The 22,374-nt window shown below is 40.7% G+C and overlaps 1 protein-coding gene across 1 annotated transcript in view; it reads right to left on the bottom strand.

Annotated features, from left to right (window-relative positions):
* The window catches only part of ranbp10 (RAN binding protein 10), a 182,626-nt gene that overhangs the window by 23,633 nt on the left and 136,619 nt on the right, over window positions 1-22,374 (bottom strand). Inside the window, exons 9-11 of the mRNA XM_060923938.1 lie at window positions 19,203-19,351; window positions 10,887-11,079; window positions 10,604-10,743 (exon numbers count right to left, since the gene is read on the bottom strand). Coding sequence (XP_060779921.1) covers window positions 10,604-10,743; window positions 10,887-11,079; window positions 19,203-19,351 — 482 coding nt within the window. The remainder of the gene's footprint in view (window positions 1-10,603; window positions 10,744-10,886; window positions 11,080-19,202; window positions 19,352-22,374) is intronic.

Below are 22,374 nucleotides of genomic sequence, written 5' to 3'. Positions count from 1 at the left end.
TTATTAAAGGTCCCATCTATGCTCGAACATGATGATCTGATAGCATTCAACTATATTAAAAACTCTGTGTGTGTGTGTGTGAGAGAGAGACAGACACACACACAGGTGCTTGAAAGTTTGTGAACCCTTTAGAATTTTCTACATTTCTGCATACACATGACCTAAAACATCGTCAGATTTTCACACAAGTCCTAAAAGTAGATAAAGAGAACCCAGTTAAACAAATGAGACAAAAATATTATACTTGGTCATTTATTTATTGAGGAAAATGATCCAATATTACATATCTGTGAGAGGCAAAAGTATGTAAACCTCTATCAAAAGCCTGATCTTCACAACACATGTTTGTGGAAGTGCATCATGGCACGAACAAAGGAGATTTCTGAGGACCTCAGAAAAAGCGTTGTTGATGCTCATCAGGCTGGAAAAGGTTACAAAACCATCTTTAAAGAGTTTGGACTCCACCAATCCACAGTCAGACAGATTGTGTACAAATGGAGGAAATTCAAGACTTGTTACCCTCCCCAGGAGTGGTTGAACAACAAAGATCACCCCACGAGCAAGGCGTGTAATAGTCGGCGAGGTCACAAAGGACTCCAGGGTAACTTCTAAGCAACTGAAGGCCTCTCTCATATTGGCTAATGTTAATGTTCATGAGTCCACCATCAGGAGAACAATGAACAACAATGGTGCGCATGGCAGGGTTGCAAGGAGAAAGCCACTGCTCTCCAAAAAGAACATTGCTGCTCGTCTGCAGTTTGCTAAAGATCACGTGGACAAGCCAGAAGGATATTGGAAAAATTCTGTGGATGGATGAGATCAAAATAGATCTTTTTGGTTTAAATGAGAAACATTATGTTTGGAGAAAGGAAAACACTGCATTCCAGCATAAGAACCTTATCCCATCTGTGAAACATGGTGGTGGTAATATCACGGTTTGGGCCTGTTTTGCTGCATCTGGGCCAGGATGGCTTGCCATCATTGATGGAACAATGAATTCTGAATTATACCAGCGAATTCTAAAGGAAAATGTCAAGACATCTGTCCATGAACTGAATCTCAAGAGAAGGTGGGTCATGCAGCAAGACAATGACCCTAAGCACACAAGTTGTTCTACCAAAGAATGGTTAATGTTTTGGAATGGCCAAGTCAAAGTCCTGACCTTAATCCAATCGAAATGTTGTGGAAGGACCTGAAGCGAGCAGTTCATGTGAGGAAACCCACCAACATCCCAGAGTTGAAGCTGTTCTGTATGGAGGAATGGGCTAAAATTCCTCCAAGCCGGTGTGCAGGACTGATCAACAGTTACCGGAAACGTTTAGTTGCAGTTATTGCTGCAAAAGGGGGTCAAACCAGATACTGAAAGCAAAGGTTCACATACTTTTGCCACTCACAGATATGTAATATTGGATCATTTTCCTCAGTAAATAAATGACCAAGTATAATAGTTTTGTCTGTTTAACTGGGTTCTCTTTATCTACTTTTAGGACTTGTGTGAAAATCTAAAGATGTTTTAGGTCATATTTATGCAGAAATATAGAAAATTCTAAAGGGTTCACAAACTTTTAAGCACCACTGTGGAGATTACACACATGTTTGTTTGTGTGTCATCAGATTAGCCAGGCCACTGCTGGAGTCTGGCTGTGATCAAATCTCAGACTGTATAAACAGAATGGCTCTTATTTATCAAAGTTGCGTCCAATCAAATCTGATTGTAAAACAAGTGCACGCAAATTACTCTAAGAGTTTCCCGGTCTGAGTGCTTGTAGATTTGAGTGGAATATTTTGGCAGCCATATAATTCCTTGATTTGCAGTTAAATCATCTAATCACAAACAATGCCATTCAGAATTATAGCTTGCACAGTAATGTGAGTAGTTTAAGGAGAAAACCCCAAAATTAAAAATAACTCTGATCCTCATAATTGTGTAAAGGAGAACCTTGCACTAAAATCCAAGCAGAAGAACCACATGTGAATGCCTCATTGCGCATTTTTGGAGGGTATTTGATAATCGTACATCAACAGCTGAAAAACACTTGACATGCTGTGCATTCTGTTTTTCAGTCATTTGTTTCAGTGTTTTGCTGACTTGATTGAATGATGTGTTTCTTTCAGTCATTTCATTCCAGCACCTCAGTCAAAACCTCATGGTACTTTTTGACAGCCTCGAAACTACAGGGTTAGTCCTGGACCGATTCCTGAGATAAGGGACAAAACTACTTTTTAACTCCTCTTTAAAAAAAAAAAACAACAACACTACATTAATTTGAAATGGATATATTTAGAAACACAGATTTCAGCTAACAAACCATGTAAGGGAACAGGTTTTTAATTTTAACACATTGTGAAAACTGACATTTATCAACTCTTTGATGTTAGGAACAAAGTGTGAGTGGGACACACACACACACACAGTCTTGTAAAAGTATCCATCCCTCTTTGTGTTTGTCCTGTTTTGTCACATTACAAGCTGGAATTAAAATGGGTTTTTGGAGGGTTAGCATCATTTGATTTACACATGTCTACAGCTTTAAAGGTGTAAATTGCTGTTTTATTGTGACACAAACAATAAGATGAAAACACAGAAATCTGAAGTGTGCATAGGTATTCACTCCTCAAAGTCAATACTTTGTAGAGCCACCTTTTGCTGCAATTACAGCTGCGAGTCTCTTGGGGTATGTCTCTATTAGCTTAGCACATCTAGCCACTGGGATTTTTGCCCGTTCCTCAAGGCAAAACTGCTCCAACTCCTTCAAGTTAGATGGGTTGCGTTGGTGTACAGCAATCAAGTTATGCCTCAGATTCTCAGTTGAGGTCTGGGCTTTGATTAGGCCGTTCCAAGACATTTAAATGTTTCCCTTTAAACCACTCCAGTGTAGCTTTAACAGTATGTTTAGGGTCATTGGCCTGCTGGAACGTGAACCTTTGTCAACCACTGGCTGACTCAAACTGGTTTTCCTCCAGAATTGCCCTGTATTTAGTGCCATCCATCTTTCCTTCAGTCCTGACCAGCTTTCCTGTCCCTGCAGATGAAAAATATGCCCACAGCATGATGCTGCCACCACCATGCTTCACTGTAGGAATGGTGTTCTCAGGGTGTTGGGTTTACACCACACATGGCATTTCCCATGATGGCCAAAAAGATCAATTTTAGTCTCATTTGGCCAGAGAATCTTCTTGCATGTGTGTGGGGAGTCTGCCACATGCTGCTGGGCAAACTCCAAACGTGTTTTCTTAAGCAATGACTTTTTTCTGGCCACTCTTCCATAAAGCCCCGCTCTGTGGAGTGTACGGCTTAAAGTGGTCCTATGGACAGCTGCTCCCATCTCCACTTTGGATCTTTGCAGCTCCTTCAGTGTTCTCTTTGGTGTCTTTGTTGCATCTCTGATTAATGCCCTCCTTGCCTGGTCTGTGAGTTTTGGTGGGTGGCCTTCTCTTGTCAGGTTTCTAGTGGTGCCATATTCTTTCCATTTTGCTATAATGGATTTAATGGCGCTCCCTGGGATATTCAAAGTTTGGAATATTTTTTTATAACCCAACCCTGATCTATACTTCTCCACAACTTTGTCTCTGACCTGTTTGGAGGCTCCTTGGTTTTCATGTTGCTTGCTTAGTAGTGTTGCAGAGTCAGGGTCCTTCCAGAACAGGTTGATTTATACAGACATCATGTGACAGATCATGTGGCATCAACTAATTATGTGACCTATGAAGTGAATTTGTTGGACCAGCTCTTATTTAGGGGTTTCATACGAAAGGGGGTGAATACCTATGCACAGTCCAGATTTCTGGTTTTGTTCATCTTAATTATTGTTTGTCACAATAAAACAACAATTTTCACCTTTAAAGTGGTAGGCATGTTGTGTAAATCAAATGGTGCTAACCCTCCAAAAATCCATTTTAATTCCATCTTGTAATGCGACAAAACAGGACAAACACCAAGGGGGATGAATATTTTTGCAAGACACTGTAGGTATTGGGCAACAGGCGTTGCACATGCTTGTGTTCTATGAAGCCCATTACATCAGGGGCTATGCTGTCAAGCTCTCTTGTACAGCTTGATTGGAGTGGACATGCCCTCCCTGTTAGCTTCAGAAGAATGTCTTTGACTGGACAGAAACAGACATCCCTCCTTCCATGTTTTGCGTGAAAACTGGCTGTAGGACCATGAGGGTGCATAAACTCCACTTTCACTTCTTGATGCTCAGTGTCTACATCAATATACTTTGTTGGCCACCAGTGGTCATCATACACCACTGCTAGCTAGTCTCCTTCCTCAGTGCTGTTCATAGTTATTTCAACTATGGCACCCTCAGAACTCTTCCATCTCTTCCTCCATCAACTCCTCCAGTCCTCCCCCCCAATCTCCTCCATCAACATACATGGCCAATGGACCCTTCTTCCTGGCCCTTGCATCAGTCTTCTGTTCCTCTGTGCAGTCTTTTAAACAGAAAGTAGCTGCGGTGAAGTACTGGAAATCCAATGGCTCACTGAAAAAGCATGTTCGTTGTCTGCGGCAGATACTGCTTTGATGTGGGATGACTTGGTGTATTTGTCTTGTTGATGGAACCTGTTTGAGGTGTTGCCTCAGAAGGGTGTCATATTTCTCCATGTCTTCTTCCTCAATGTGATAAAGCTGAACACCAGTAAGACTGTTGGAGATCTTGTCAAAGAATTCTTTTCCATCCATGACATAATTTTCCCGCAGAATCTATTTGTCTGCAGTTCTTTTTACCGTTTCTCCCAATGCATTCAGGGGCACCCTTGCCATGAGATGTTGGCAGTGTTGTAGTCGAGTCACTAAACCTTGAGTCCGACTCCAGTCTCGAGTCCCCAGTGTTAAAGTCCAAGTCATTAAAGAAAATTTCAAGTCGAGTCCGAGTCGAGTTCGAGAACAAGACTCCAACCACACCATTTGACGGTGGCTGTTGCTGCCTTTATGTGAAACCGTCTCTGCTACTGTGCTGGACTAACGTTACTGCTTGACTGCCCCATTTTAGTTAACAGGCTACAGAGAAAAAGCTTGCTCATCGCTCAGCAAGCCCCGCCCACTATCAACAGGGCAATGAACACAGCGTGTCATTTCCTTCTCTGGGTGCAGTCTTACCAAATGACGATTGAAGTTCGAGGTTGTCCCCTTGATAATTATTCTACATATGGAACACATCGCAGTGCATTTTTCCCCACAGCACGAGAAGTCTGTATAAGCAAAGCGGACAATCCTAGGGGCGTTCTCTCCAGGCATTTTAGCGCCATTAACATTAGTTTGTTCCTGAACATGGCATATGAACAGGTGAATGTGGGTTCTCTTGCACGAAATTAGTATAAAAATTAATGTAGATATAAGTATAAATATCTTATGCCATATTATGGCATGTTCCAAAAAAATACGAGTCCTCGGCTCGAGTTTACAAATTCGAATGCAGTTAATGCACAAGTCCGAGTCATCAGTGCTCAAGTCAAAGTCACGAATCCTTAAAATTAGGGCACAAGTTGAACTCGAGTCCAAGTCCTGGACTCAAGTACTACAAGCCTGGATGTTGGGAAGTAATTCCATGTGGTCCTATTGAAGCCCAGTGTGGGTGGTACCTCAGAAAGAAGGAAGAAGTTCTTCTACTGCTTACTGGGGCCATCCAACCAAAAGTGCACAGTAGTAACCAGTGGGTATTTTGTCCAGATATCTTTAAGGACCGGGCCCACGGGCATCCCGAATGCTGCAGCATCTTGTCTCTTAGACTCTGAAACGGTGCAAAAACACTGCCTTTTCACCCTTCGTGTAATACATTCCAGTATGAAGAGTCAACTGTGGTAAATTCTGGCCAAAATGGCAAGCTGAATTTCAGAGGCATACTTGCATTTCCACGATTCCAAAAAATCAACATGTATGATGACCGTGTTCTCACTGCAAGTCTCAATTAAATTTCTGGAGGCTTTTGCTCGGTTGTGAACCAGGCACACGTGTTGTCGTCTCACTTCTAAGTTTCTCCTCGTATAGATGGAGCAGCTCTGAAAGACTCCTGCTGTGCAAGTTAAGTTTCATGTTGACGTGGATTCCACTAGCTTTTGATTCTTGAACTCGCTCCCACTGCTTCCCTTCCACTTTGCTCTGGAGCCTGAACTGCGTGCTTGTTTATGCACCGTAAGCAGGTGCGAAGAAAGCAGGCTTCACTTGCTATAGAACAACAAACTAACTGAAAGCTCTCCTCCAGTTTGGTAGACTTCACAACACCCCATGACCTTAGAACCTGAAGCATTAAGTGTGCATTTTCATGATACTGACACAGACGTGTCTTCCTATCAGAGCTTTAGTGCTGTCACACAAAAGGAGGAATAACTCAGCCTCACAGTTGGGTTCCTCTTGATGAACTCACTGTGGAGGTTCAGCATGGAGTCGGTCAGAATCATGCGTTGGTGCTTGGATTTGTTTCTGGTGATGGTGTTGGTTTTATCGGTTGTCATGCGAGACATGTTTAGAAAGAACTCCTGAACGGTCTGGCTGATACCCTGCAGAAACGTTGCCTTTTTCTGTGCTATTTGCTTTCTTTCACTCAGTACCTTAAACCAAACTAGTGGATCTGATGAATAAGCCGATATTTCTTTAGAATCTTGCCCGATCATGACATTTGTACATTACTTGATTTGTCAGTGTCTCGTCTCCGTGACACAGGAAGTTGTTTATTCATTTTGAGTTCTTAACAAAGAACGTTATGGAAAAGAAAAGCCTTTTCCATAACTCAGGGGTTCCTAGGTTGGCTTCCTGAGGTCATCCTCTCAATGGAAAGTCTATTTTTGTTTTATATCTCTTTTGTTTGCCGTTTGATTTATCGCTCATTTGAGCCTTCCTTTTTCACCATTTCTGCTTTCTCAGCCGGTTTTGTTAATTTCTCGATTTTTTCTTTCAAAGCCTTTATTTCCCTTGAATGCCTTTTTCTAGTTTTTCTTCTCGCCCTCTCTCCTGCAAGAGCACGTCTGCTTGTAGTTGGCTCTTCCATACTTTGCTCTAGTGGCCTATCTGAGGGAGTGTCTATTTGCTGCATTGCATTTTGCACAGCCCTTGATCTTTTCTGAGCATCCCTCCAATTCCTTCTGCGATGCCTCTCTTCCCTTGCTCCCAAGTCTCCTATTTGTCTGACTTTTTTTTGTTTTGAACCCTGTTCTTCCACCTTCGTCTTTCCTTCTCTAGCTCGTCTCTTCTGCTGTCTGGGTCACTTTAATTTTTCTCTTCTTTTTCTCTGATACTCCCTGTTTTTTTTTCTTTGCTCTTCCACTGAGCGTTTCCCTTCTAGCCATGCTTACCTACAGTACAGATAAAAGCAATAAGTTAGTATATGTGGTAATAATGTCCATTATATTAATTAACATGTATTAGCTCGATGATTTTATGCAGTTGTTATGCATTACATACACTACCGTTCAAAAGTTTGGGGTCACCCAGACAATTTTGTGTTTTCCATGAAAAGTCACACTTTTATTTACCACCATAAGTTGTAAAATGAATAGAAAATATAGTCAAGACATTTTTCTGGCCATTTTGAGCATTTAATCGACCCCACAAATGTGATGCTCCAGAAACTCAATCTGCTCAAAGGAAGGTCAGTTTTATAGCTTCTCTAAAGAGCTCAACTGTTTTCAGCTGTGCTAACATGATTGTACAAGGGTTTTCTAATCATCCATTAGCCTTCTGAGGCAATGAGCAAACACATTGTACCATTAGAACACTGGAGTGAGAGTTGCTGGAAATGGGCCTCTATACACCTATGGAGATATTGCACCAAAAACCAGACATTTGCAGCTAGAATAGTCATTTACCACATTAGCAATGTATAGAGTGGATTTCTGATTAGTTTAAAGTGATCTTCATTGAAAAGAACAGTGTTTTTCTTTCAAAAATAAGGACATTTCAAAGTGACCCCAAACTTTTGAACGGTAGTGTAGCTTGGGCTTTTGGGAGCACTTTTCAATTTCGTCAGTTTCAACGTCAACACTGTCGGACACATAACCTGACGGAGTTGACAAAATGAAATGCTCTTCCATCTTGAACATGTTTTGTACATTGGAGCCATTTTGGTTTTCCTCAGTTGCTAGCAGTCTCGATAACCATAACTAAAATACCACATTTATTCCGCAATTCTTAACCAAGATGATCATAATCGGAAGACAGCGCTGACGCATTAAAGCTGTGACTGCAGCTATAATCAACACTGTTGAAAAAATCAAAAACGTACGAGACCATGTGTCCTACTGCTGCATCCACGACGAGCAAGGAGAGGAAAGGGGGTCCTCAGGGTTATAGCTGACCATAATATGCCCGATTTACTCAGAATTATTAAAAAAATCTGACAGAGTTGATATAAAGTGAGGACGCAAGGCAGTTTGACAGGCAGTTTTTGTGGACAATATAATGCAAAGTTCACTTGATATATTACGTGACATTTTGTCTAACCATCACATTCACTTGATATTTATATTTATGCATTTGTAAACACTTATTTTTGCAGTTTGACAGTGTGACCTCTTGCTGAGGACAGGTTAATTTGCATGTCCTTGAAGAGTACAGTGCCCGTGTTTTAACAAATTGCAGTGAAATTATATTATAATATGAAATTAATTTCATGAGTATACACAGGTCTTACCAATTGAACTTTTAAAGTCTTTTTTTATTAATTAATTTCTTGATTTTTTTTTACGCAAACTACGACTTTTCAGCGTAGGACATGTTTTCTCTCTTATTTCAAGAATCAGTGACTGAACACCTCAAAACTGCACCAGCTCCAACAGCTTTATTAAAAAAGAAACAAAATAAAGCAGTAGAATGGAGACATCACTGTTTGTATATTTTATATCAGTGCCTTTCAACCACTGAGGGTTTTTTCCCCCAAGTTGAAGCTAAATTTATTTATTTTTTAAACTTGTAGTCAGGTACAATTGCTGGGTTGCATCCGAGGTCACATCCGTCTCATTAAGCTACGGTAAACACGACAGCTAGCGATGCTTTGCAATGGGTTATCGATGAAAATAAGGCATTTTGGTGGCGATGCATGGCGATACACATGTGAGATAAAAGTTGTGGTCACACAGCACGCAAACACTTGACTGTCCGGCCTTTCTGCGCAGCTCGAGCGGCCGTGCTCACTCACGGAGCACACTGTGCATGCTCTTGGGACCCAGTCATTATGGGAAACACCTGATACTGATTTGAGCACAATCAATATGCACAGATACGGCCGCTGTTTTCACAGAGGCTTTATGAAGTATTATCATCATCACGGTCACGTTTGTTTCTAGCCATGTTTATGACGTTGTTTAAATACTCTGCTTTCGTTTGTGTCAATATCACGCCTGCTAATAAACACTCTTCCTGCACTTGGATCCGTCTACCGCCGTCTATCTTGTCGCGTCCTGATCCCCAGATCTTTAACCCAGCCACATATAAAAAGTTGTACTCCTCCATGCTCTTCCAGGTTTTCACCTGTGTGTCCGTGTAGAACGATGTCTGCAGCACCAGGTAGTTTGAGATGTCGGGGAACTCAACGGATGGATAATTTTCCAACTAGTAGGAAAAATCCTTCTTTGTTAGCGTGTAAGGATCTAATCCCATTGAGTGGTTTCTATATCCACTTCTTTTGAGTGTACTTCTTGGTTTTAATAACTTGCTTGTTTGCTGTACACAAACATGGCAATATGTTCTTGTGTTAATTGACCAGACTCCACTTTTGGATCATTAATCCCTTTTGAGTGAGAATGTCCTGCATGTAGGGTTTGGCTTCTGGCACATCCATACAGTTTTAAATACAAAACCTACAATTCAAGACAGCTTGTTTTTCTTGCATTTATTTAATTCCTGGGCTCCCATCTGTAACAGGGAGTGACGTCGCATCCCATTAATCCACTTTACAGTAGATTATTAGATTCTAATAGAACAGATGAGCCAAAATAATTGGGGATCTTTTTTAACGGGCCCCGACTCGTTACAAGTATGAATAGGTGGGCCTCAAAGTAGAAAAGGTTGAGAACCCCTGCTTTATATAATACTTTACATTTCAGTATAAAGTCAAGACTGCAAAGGCAAACCTCATGGACCATCCTTTCCTTCATTGAAACTGTTTTGCAATCAGCATTATTTTAAGTCTTCATTCTACACACACAATTGATGCCATTTTTGAGGACAGAATTATTTCATTCCAACTCCCCTATTGAGTTAGTCCTTTCCTTGCTTCTTGGATAACTGGAACTCTCTTATTCCTGCCTCCCTATCACAAGACCTGCGTAAATTAGAGTGTGCTTCATCCAAATTACCTTTACAAGAGGGCACATTGTGGACGGCCATATGCATAGAACATGTAAATCAGTGACTAATGAGTGGGAATGTGTGTCCACGCAGCTGAAGCTGATTCATCATTTGTGCTTTGGACGGACGGAAATACGGAGATACGGATGGACAGAGGGAAACCAGTATTCCCCCCCCTCAGAGCAGAGGTATAATAATAAAAACTGACACCAATTCTTTGTACCATTTCAATACAGGATTCAAACAAACCTGTCTAGGTGTGTTTTAAACCCTTTTGTTAGTAGTCTATTACTTACAAAAACAAGTGCATGTATGTACCTGCTACTCCATTTCCCACGCTGTTGTCATCCCCTTGCATAATCTCCTGGTGCTTGTAGGTGCCGTTCATGATGCGGGTGGAGGAATTCTCTGCCACCCCGTTACTATAGTGCTCTGCTTCAATCTCCATCTCACTATCACTGCACACGCAAACACATACGCACATGAAAACAGACTTTAAGAAGGCTTACAGATCTATTTTGTACAAAATAAATGATACCAATAAGAATTAATGAATGAAAACTTCAATTTAGAAACATACAAACGTGCCCTCTGTCTCTACCTGGTTTCCTGGTTGCTGGTGGTGCTGTGTGGCTGGGACTTGGTGGAGTCTGTGGAGTTGGACTCCGAATAGTTCACAGAGGAGGGTGAGGAGGAAGGGGAAGAGGAGGCGGAGCCAGCTCCGGGGTATTTGGTGTGGCTCTTGTTTTTGTTAGAAGGTGTTACACCGTTACTGCAGGTTGGACTGTCTGCTCCTGATCAAGGTGGAACATAGCAGTCATGTGCACTGTTTGGGTGTGCAGCGTGAACTCAATTACCTCCCAGTTACCACTCCAACAGAAGCGTGAACAAGACTAATGGTCAACATGCTTAGGATGTGTTCACCTTTTGGTAATCATAAAAAACACCTCGTAGTTCTATCAAAACAATATGTTGATCTACAACAAGCATACAAAGTATACACATACTCCTTGAAGACACGGTTTGCCGAGGGTTGGTGTGGAAGGACTTGAGTGTCCTGCACAGAACCCTGATCTCAACCCCAGTGAACAGCTCTGGGACGAACTGGAACACCAACAATATGCCAGAGCTCCTCGCCTGACATCAGTGCCCGTTCTCATTAATGGTCTTGTTGCTGGATGGGCAAATCCCCACAGCCATGTTCCAAAATCAAGTGGAAAGCCTTCCCAAAGAATAGAGGTTATTATAACAGCAAATGTGGGACTAAATATGGAATGGGATGTCCAACATGCACATAGGGGTGTGATAGTCAGGTGTCCACATACTTTTGGAAATAGTGTGTAAAGTAGTTCGAGGTTAAACAAATATTTGACATTTCTGTGTCTGCCGTACCAGCGAGTGGCCTAGTGGTTAGCGAGTCCGCCTCTCGATCGGGAGTTCTACTCACGGTCGGGTCATACCAAAGACCATCATAAAAATGGTGCCATCTGGCAAGGCACGCTGCAATACAGATGCGAGTGGGGAGTCAAACTCTCGCGGTTACTAGAGAACCAGCCCCGCACTGTAACCCTAGCTATGTAATATAGGCGAGAGGCCGAGGGCTATGAAACGGAGATTGGCACCACCAAACGCGCCATGAATGGTGCGGGAAGGACTTTGACTTTACCAATTTAAAGAACATAGCCTGTTTTCAACTCACTGTGTATACAGTAAAAGTTGCCACGGACAAAAGTTTTCATTTACAGACATGACTGACTGAATGAGATTCCCAGACATGACTTCCCATGCATTTTGTGACTGATGACAAAATATTTTTTACTTGGGCTGTCCAAGTTAACACGATAACGCGTTAACACAAAGCGACAGTGACGTAGCGTGAGCGAGCGATGTTGCGAGTCGCTGATTGGTGCGAGTCGTGATAGCTAGCGAGCCGTGCAGCCATGTTTTACACTGCCAAGTCTCAGAAAACACGGTCATAAATCCCCAAACATGGCCAAAAATTTTACACAAACCCGTGCTAACCAAAATTTTGTGAAATTTTGTTGAAGTAATTTTGTGCATTTCTGTGGACGTTTTTGTCGACAGAAATTGTCTCGCTTTCCATATATGGAAGTTAAATCGAGAAAATCAAATTTACTGCCAAAAATGTAGCGTTCTTATTGGTCAGACTTCAAAACGAGGCTTGAATGAAAGCAAAATACTACGAGTTTTGAGAGCTTCGCCGGCGAAGTTTGGCAGGTTTAGAACGAGGTGCTCATGTGTTTAGATAAATATCTTCACAAGTTTTTTTTTTTAATCATACAACATGATAAACATATAGACAGAAACTTTATACTTTACACTTTCCTATGTGCCCACAGACAAACAATATTAAAGTTTTTAAATTACCTAAATTAGATGAAACATAAAACTTGTCCCTTTCCTCAGTCACACCGGACTCGGCGCGCTGAGAGCCCACTTCCGCGTTCGTAAAAGATGATGATGATCACGTTCACTCTTTAGGTTTCCATTGGTTTCTCTTTTGCCAAGATTTACATTATCTTAAATAGCACTTTCATAAACTATCATTATTATTGAATTTTTTTGTACTGTTTACAGTATTTACATTTCAAGTAACTACAGGAACATTTCCTTTCATGTGTAACTTCATTTCACTTGTTTTTAACTCTTCTTTATTGCACTTAACAGAATCAAAATGATACCTAACAGTTTGTGATGTAACATTTGCATTATGTATATTTCGTAAAATCAAAACTTGTTAAAGGTATCTATTATTTTCAGTTGTATACTGTATATTTCATAATATTAATCTTCAGAGTCGGCTGAATCTCACGCGTTATCTTTGTTGTATATAGTAAAGATGTATTCTGTGTAATAGGACTTGATTGCAGCAATTTATATTTTGTTGTTTTGTCTTAAGTGCACTAGAAATTCAAATTTAAGGTTTCTGCTTTTACTGCAGGAATTTGTAGAAGATTTTATTGATGATTACAGTGATTTGTGAAGTTCTGGTTCATGAGTAAGAAACTACATTTAAAACTTTATAACATTTTAAGTTAGTAAATAAAATGTGTGTTAAATGCCGAATAAAATATTCAAACTTAAAATTAATGCTTTCTTTCATTTCTTTTGAAGGATCAATTGCAGCTCCAGAAGTTACCAGACTGCACCACAAAAAAGATGAAATATTCAAAACCAAGTTACACTCCCTACTTTCAGAAAAATCCCTGGTCATGATAAAGTACACTTATTTACAGAATCAACTTATACTGCTGCATTCTGACAGTTGACATAAAATGTGTGTGTTAAGGTCCAGAAGGGGGTGGGTGTGTGCGCAGGGACCAAATGTCCCCCCAAGGACAGTAAAATCTGACAATTTCGACTTTGTGGGGACATTTGGATAGTCCCCATAAGGAAATTGCAGTTGTTGTTTTTTTTTAAATTGAAATTAAAAAAATAAAAATAAGAACCAAAAAGTTTGCTTTTCATTACTGAGGTTAAAGTTAGGTTGAGGTGCAGGCACAGCATGAATTAACTGCAGTTAATAATTGTCAACAGAAGGTCCTCACAGGGACAGTGAAACAAACGTGCGTGTAAGTGCGCAGGCTGCAAATTGGAGTGAGTTTGTTTTATGCTGAAAAATTTGTGAATTATTTAAAAGGTGTTTATAAATGCAATATTTGCTCCTGAATTAAACCTGTATATTTACTAGTCTGGTTAACACCAGACCATATCACAAGTGAAATATGGTCTGGAATCCACCTATTGAATTTCTCGTAGGGGAGGTGTGGTTTACGATTGTCAACGGCCGTTTATTGGACGTTGCGAATGTCTATCATTTGGCGTATACGTAGCCCATGGCCAATCATGGCAGTTGTACCCGGTGACGTAGTTAGAGCGACGAAGAAGACGAAGAGGCGAAGAAGAGAAGGAAAAAGAAAGAGAAGGCAAAACAAAAATAGGAAAACAATGGCACCGAACGATTACTGCCGTTTGTGCAAGACAAAGCTTGATCGAAAGTTTGGTTCGTATCGCTCGCCGCCATGTTAAATGTGATCCGTAAACAGTCCCAAATAAACTACAAGCTTCCGTTTGTCGAGTAGTACGCGTCACCGTCTTTCCACCCCTCCCCACTCTCTGATTGGCTCCCTAACTCAGGCGAGCCTTTAGACCATAGTTTCCATGCTGTCTTTTCAGATCGGAACGATTGTGCAAAGCAGCATGGGATTTCCCAGGCTATATATTTACCAGTGAGTTACTGCATTTTACTGGAAAACATCTTTATGAGCTGTATGGCTAAACAAATGTATTTATTTGGGTTTTGTATTTTTTATTTTCTTCATTTAAACAGAGCCAGTACTGTTGTCCAGAGTCCATATCACCGAGTTTGTTTAGTTTAATTAATTTATTGCATAGTTTGAGGCTGGAAGTTCAATACAGAACTAGAGGAAAATACTAGGTATCTGGTTATTTAGCACAAAAGTCTTTTAGCACAACTCTGGATTATGCTCGCAATTAAAAAAAAAAAACCCTCATCTTGATATACAGTGGGGCAAAAAAGTATTTAGTCAGTCACCAATTGTGCAAGTTCTCCCACTTAAAAAGATGAGAGAGGCCTGTAATTTTCATCATAGGTACACTTCAACTATGAGAGACAGAATGGGGGAAAAGAATGCAGAAAATCACATTGTCTGATTTTTAAAGAATTTATTTGCAAATTATGGTGGAAAATAAGTATTTGGTCAATAACAAAAGTTCATCTCAGTACTTTGTTATATACCCTTTGTTGGCAATGACAGAGGTTAAACATTTTCTGTAAGTCTTCACAAGGTTTTCACACACTGTTGCTGGTATTTTGGCCCATTCCTCCATGCAGATCTCCTCTAGAGCAGTGATGTTTTGGGGCTGTCGCTGGGCAACACGGACTTTCAACTCCCTCCAAAGATTTTCTATGGGGTTGAGATCTGGAGACTGGCTAGGCCACTCCAGGACCTTGAAATGCTTCTTACGAAGCCACTCCTTCATTGCCCAGGCGGTGTGTTTGGGATCATTGTGATGCTGAAAGACCCAGCCACGTTTCATCTTCAATGCCCTTGCTGATGGAAGGAGGTTTTCACTCAAAATCACATGATACATGGCCCCATTCATTCTTTCCTTTACACGGATCAGTCGTCCTGGTCCCTTTACAGAAAAACAGCCCCAAAGCATGATGTTTCCACCCCCATGCTTCACAGTAGGTATGGTGTTCTTTGGATGCAACTGAGCATTCTTTCTCCTCCAAACACGACAAGTTGAGTTTTTACCAAAAAGTTCTATTTTGGTTTCATCTGACCATATGACATTCTTCCAATCCTCTTCTGGATCATCCAAATGCTCTCTAGCAAACTTCAGACGGGCCTGGACATGTACTGGCTTAAGCAGGGGGACACGTCTGGCACTGCAGGATTTGAGTCCCTGGTGGCGTAGTGTGTTACTGACGGTAGCCTTTGTTACTTTGGTCCCAGCTCTCTGCAGGTCATTCACTAGGTCCCCCCGTGTGGTTCTGGGATTTTTGCTCACCGTTCTTGTGATCATTTTGACCCCATGGGGTGAGATCTTGCGTGGAGCCCCAGATCGAGGGAGATTATCAGTGGTCTTGTATGTCTTCCATTTTCTAATAATTGCTCCCACAGTTGATTTCTTCACACCAAGCTGCTTACCTATTGCAGATTCAGTCTTCCCAGCCTGGTGCAGGTCTATAATTTTGTTTCTGGTGTCCTTTGACAGCTCTTTGGTCTTGGCCATAGTGGAGTTTGGAGTGTGACTGTTTGAGGTTGTGGACAGGTGTCTTTTATACTGATAAGGAGTTCAAACAGGTGCCATTAATACAAGTAACGAGTGGAGGACAGAGGAGCCTCTTAAAGAAGAAGTTACACGTCTGTGAGAGCCAGAAATCTTGCTTGTTTGTAGGTGACCAAATACTTATTTTACTGAGGAATTTACCAGTTAATTCATTAAAAATCCTACAATGTGATTTCCTGGATTCTTTACCCCCATTCTGTCTCTCATAGTTGAAGTGTACCTATGATGAAAATTACAGGCCTCTCTCATCTTTTTAAGTGGGAGAACTTGCACAATTGGTGGCTGACTAAATACTTTTTTGCCCCACTGTAGGCAGGGGTTTATTATGGTTGCTTAGGGACCGGAAGAGGGAATTTCTGCTGCTGTGCATGTTCTGGATCAGCTGTTGATCCCTGAAATGTGGATTGAAAATATGATTCTTTGGTGTCTTTGGATATTCGTAGTTAAGCCATGACAAACCTTGAATTGTCGGCCCCTTCATAGATAACTTCGGTCACTTCTGATCATACCACAAATTCAACTGACTGTCAATAATAACACGTTTGCCAAATTAATTAACCGGGGGATTATGCCCCTTGCCCTGCTTGACAACATTTGTAAATAACAAATAGGATATCATTTAAGCTTAGCACTTTAATAAAGACGAAACAAACCTGGAAGTTGGCTGTAGTGGTGTACTGGGTCAGGGGATGTGCTGTGTTAAATAATTTGGAGGGAGGATTGGTGACTAGCATGGCGGTTTCAAGATGGCAGAGTGGGGAAATACAATCGCTCGTTTTCGATCGGAATCTTGGTAATTTTCATCAAAAAAAATTTTTTTAATTCATCAAACATCTTTAAACATGATCATTAAGTATTCATAATAAAGATTAAGTGTTCTTGGATCTCGTGCTAAAGAACTTAGAGTTGTGCTAAGAGACTTTAGAACTTGTACTAAACCAAATACAATATTGTTTTGTTCACACTTTTTTTGTACTAAATTGTGCTAAACCCTCAAAATTATAACGTTAATGCTCCTTTTTTTCTTTTAATGCAGTAGGGGAATAAAATACCCACAAAACTTATTTTTTTCTATGTCCAGCCTTATCCTTCCTGACCTGGCCATATACATTTGCATAAAGCAAACATATCTGTCCATTCCCACACCCCAAAACTCGAAAATTATTCCTTTAAGGTACATTTAGAACAGATTTTTTTAAAAACGTGCGATTAATCATGAGTCAACTGTGGACATTAATATGATTATCACGATTAAATATTTTACTTGATTGACTGCTCCAATTTTTTTACCCTATTCCTGTGTAATCTCCTGCTAGAGACAGTGGTGTTTGAAAGTTTGTGAACCCTTTAGAATGTTCTATATTTCTGCATAAATATGACCCAAAACATCATCAGATTTTCACAAGTCCTAAAAGTAGACAAAGAGAACCCAGTTAAACAAATGAGACAAAAAATATTCTACTTAGTCATTTATTTATTGAGGAAAATGATCCGATATTACATATCTGTGAGTGGCAAAAGTATGTGAGCCTTTGCTTTCAGTATCTGGTGTGACCCCCTTGTGCAGCAATAACTGCAACTAAATGTTTCCGGTAACTGTTGATCAGTCCTGCACACCGGCTTGGAGGAATTTTAGCCCATTCCTCCATACAGAACAGCTTCAACTCTGGGATGTTGGTGGGTTTCCTCACATGAACTGCTCACTTCAGGTCCTTCTACAACATTTTGATTGGATTAAGGTCAGGACTTTGACTTGGCCATTCCAAAACATGAACTTTATTCTTCTTTAAGCATTCTTTGGTAGAACGGCTTGTGTGCTTAGGGTCGTTGTCTTGCTGCATGACTCACCTTCTCTTGAGATTCAGTTCATGGACAGATGTCCTGACATTTTCCTTTAGAATTCGCTGGTATAATTCAGAATTCATTGTTCCATCAATGATGGCAAGCCGTCCTGGCCCAGATGCAGCAAAACAGGCCCAAACCATGATACTACCACCGTCATGTGTCACAGATGGGATAAGGTTCTTATGCTGGAATGCAGTGTTTTCCTTTCTCCAAACATAACGCTTCTCATTTAAACCAAAAAGTTCTATTTTGATCTCATCCGTCCACAAAACATTTTTCCAATAGCCTTCTGGCTTGTCCACGTGATCTTTAGCAAACTGCAGCTGAGCAGCAATGTTCTTTTTGGAGAGCAGTAGCTTTCTCCTTGCAGCCCTGCCATGCACACCATTGTTGTTCAGTGTTCTCCTGATGGTGGACTCATGAACATCAACATTAGCCAATGTGAGAGAGGCCTTCAGTTGCTTAGAAGTTACCCTGGGGTCCTTTGTGGCCTCGCCGACTATTACACACCTTGCTCTTGGAGTGATCTTTGTTGGTCGACCACTCCTGGGGAGGGTAACAATGGTCTTGAATTTCCTCCATTTCTACACAATCTGTCTGACTGTGGATTGGTGGAGTCCAAACTCTTTAGAGATGGTTTTGGAACCTTTTCCAGCCTGATGAGCATCAACAACGCTTTTTCTGAGGTCCTCAGAAATCTCCTTTGTTCGTGCCATGATACACTTCCACAAACATGTGTTGTGAAGATCAGACTTTGATAGATCCCTGTTCTTTAAATAAAACAGGGTGCCCACTCACACCTGATTGTCATCCCATTGATTGAAAACACCTGACTCTAATTTCACCTTCAAATTAACTGATAATCCGAGAGGTTCACATACTTTTGCCACTCACAGATATGTAATATTGGATCATTTTCCTCAATAAATAAATGACCAAGTATAATATTTTTGTCTCATTTGTTTAACTGGGTTCTCTTTATCTATTTTTAGGACTTGTGTAAAAATCTGATGATGTTTTAGGTCATATTTATGCAGAAATATAGAAAATTCTAAAGGGTTTGCAAACTTTCAAGCACCACTGTAGATTATGGCCACTTGCAACCACATTGGCCCTACTCCAATATTTCAGCTAAATAAAAGTGCACATATTAATGACTTGGTGTGAAGGTGTCCTCAATGTTATACAAAAGAACAAAAAGTGGGGGAGGGAACAAAGCAACATATATCACCTGTGCTGTGCAAGTGGGGGTTGGTGGCTCCGTGCCGGGGGCTAAGGCTTGGAGAACCAGAATAACTGTCCTGGGTGTTGGGGGAGTGGACACTAAAGCATCGTACCTCACTGTCTGTACCGTTCACCATCTCCACAAACTGCCGACACCTGAAAAAGATGAGATGATCATGTAACATCACTTTGTGTGCATGTGATATCTTCAGGCCATTCATGTGTCTAAATAAGCAGAGATATCTTTGTAATCCTTCAACACTCCCTGACTGACATTTATAGCTTGGCAGTCCAGACAATTCGGTGATATCCGTCATACAGACTGTCAATGTGACAAGTCTCAAGTGTCTCTCTCTCTCTCACACACACACACACACACACACACACACACTGTACTGCCATGGAGAGCATGTCCTATTAAGCTTATCTATTCAAAAGGGTTCAATATTGTTAATATCGACACACTAAATCCTCATTATTCCTTTATTCGACATGTAAGCAGACAGCCTATGTAGGTAGTATGTTTAGCTGTACCTGATACAGTGCCCTCCACAATTATTGGCACCTCTTGTAAAGATTAGTAAAACGAGTTAGAAAAAAAAAAATCCACCTTTTGGTGAAGTAGCTTCATCTCACACTGAAAAAAATTGGAAAAATCCAACCTTTAATTGAAATACATTTTTTTCAGGAGAAAAACAAACCCCTCATCAAGAAATAATAACTTTCAACCAAAACACAGACACCACTATTATTGTCAGCTCTGGAAATTATAGTGAACACAATGTAACTGAAGCACGGTTCGCATTTAAATTGTAAAATTTTTTTTGCGTTGATGGGAGCGTGGAGGAACTTTCAAGCTGTAATCCATGACTTCCTGATTAACTGGGGAACAAATATGAGGTGACACATATTTGTCACCTCCGTTACCCCGTGTCCGAAATTGCTCCCTACTCACTATATATATAGGGCACTATATAGTGAGGACGCTATTTTGTAGTGCTGTCCAAAATGATAGTGAGGATTATTACACCCTATATAGTGCACTCAAAGTATCCCACAATGCATCACGAAAAGTAGTGTACAACCAATAGTCACTAACCAAAGCCCTGATTAAAAAAAAAAAAACTGAAAAGATGCAGGTACTTTGTATTTATTAATGTGGGAAATACGCTCAGTATAATATGGAGTTACCACAAAAATACATGCATGTATTTATTATTTTGAAAACCCATCAGTCGGCTGATATGGCACGTTTTAATTGTGTGATGGTAATGGCATAAATACCAGCGTGACGGACTAGTGTCTGAAAGAGAGGGGTTTTTTTTTCCTCATTTTACCAATGAGCTCAATATATAGTCCTCTATATCGTAATTCCCTATATAAGGATTAGGGAGTAGTGAACGAGTGAGCGATTTCAGACACAGGGTTAGTCATCCATCAACATGGGAAAGATTAGAGAACACACAAACCAAATGAGGGAGAATTGTGTTGACCTTCATAAGGCAGGGAATGGTTATATTAATTTAAATTTAAAAAAAAAAGCTCCTCACCTGAAAAATATATAAAAAAAAAAAAAAAGAAGACACTGACTGGAACTGTTACAAACTTGTCTGGAAGAGGACCCATGTTTATTTTGTCTCCTGGAGGAGGATAAGAGAGGCCCCAAAAAACAACCCTCCCAAGGATCACTGTCGATGAATTATAAGAAAAAGTAAAATCTTGGGGTTTCCAAGTCTCTAAAACCACCATCAGACGCCACCTCCATGCCAACAGATCATTTGGAAGGTTTGGCAGGAAAAAAAAAATCCTTTTCTGTCAGTTATCCACAAATATAAGCAGCTGAAGTTTGTGAAAGGCTACTACAACTTTGACAGGAACTGTGTTCTATGGTCTGATGGAGTTTTTGGCAATAAACACTCAAGACAGGTTTGGCATAACAAGAAGGATGGCTATAATGAAAAGAACGCGATCCCAACTGTAAAATATGGCGGAATTTCTGTCATGTTTTGGGGCTGTTTCTCCTCCGAAAGCCCTGGAAACCTTGTTAGAGTACATGGCATCATGGACTCCATGAAATATCAGGACATTTAAACCAAAATCTGGCTGCCTCGGTCAGGAAAACTAAAACTGGGTCGTCATCGGATCTTCCGGCAGGTCAATGATCCGAAATATAAATTATGTCCAAATCAACACAAAAATGGCTCACTGACCACAGAATCAAGCTTCTGCCCTGGCCATCTCAGTCCCCTGACCTGAACCCCATTGAAAACCTGTGGGCTGAGCTGAAGAGGAGAGAGCACAAGAGAGGGCCTCGGACCCTGGATGATGTGGAGAGATTCTGTAAAGAGGAACGGTCTCAGATGCATTGCTCTGTGTCTCCAACCTTATAAAATATAATAGGAGAACCATCAGTGCTGTTTTACTGGCAAAGGGTGGCCATATAAAAGTATTAAACACAGGGGTGCCAATAACAGTGCCACATGTTTTTGTCGGACATGTTTTTTTCTTGACGAGGGAATTTTTTTTTCCTGAATAAATTTATTTCAATTAAAGGTTGAATTTTTCTCATTTTTTCAGTGTGAGATGAAGCAACTTCACCAAAAGGTTGATTTTTTTTTCTAACTCATTTTACTAATCTTTACAAGGGGTGCCAATAAATGTGGAGGGCACTGTATTATAGATGATTAGTCTGCTATCAGTTAATATACATATTTAGGCACTGGCTAAAAAATGGCACTAACCACGAGTTGGCCTAGTGGTAGCGTGTCCGTCTCTCGATCGGGAGATTGCGAGTTCTACTCACGGTCGGGTCGTACCAAAGACCATCGTAAAAATGTTACCTACTGCCGTCTGGCAAGGCATGCTGCAATACAGATGTGAGTGGGGAGTCAAACTCTCGCGGTTACCAGAGGACTAGCCCCCCACTGTAACCCTAGCTATGTAACAGGCGAGAGGCCGAGGGCTACGGAAACGGAGATCGGTGCCACCCTATGCGCCACGTGGCGTGGAAAGGACTTAAAAACGGAGCTCCCGATAAGTGTAAAATGTGTTAGTAAATAATCCCACGTTATTTTTTTTAAAAAGCAAACTAAAAATAAGCGCTGGATAAAAACCCAGCTATCTTGTGTACATAAAAGATACTAATTTCGTTGGCCGGTAGTCAAGTGTTTATGAGGTAT

This window comes from Neoarius graeffei, chromosome 6, assembly GCF_027579695.1.
Source record: "Neoarius graeffei isolate fNeoGra1 chromosome 6, fNeoGra1.pri, whole genome shotgun sequence".
NCBI lineage: Eukaryota > Metazoa > Chordata > Actinopteri > Siluriformes > Ariidae > Neoarius > Neoarius graeffei.
The sequence above is the reverse complement of the archived record's forward strand: the minus strand, read 5'-3'. Positions and strand labels throughout refer to the sequence as shown.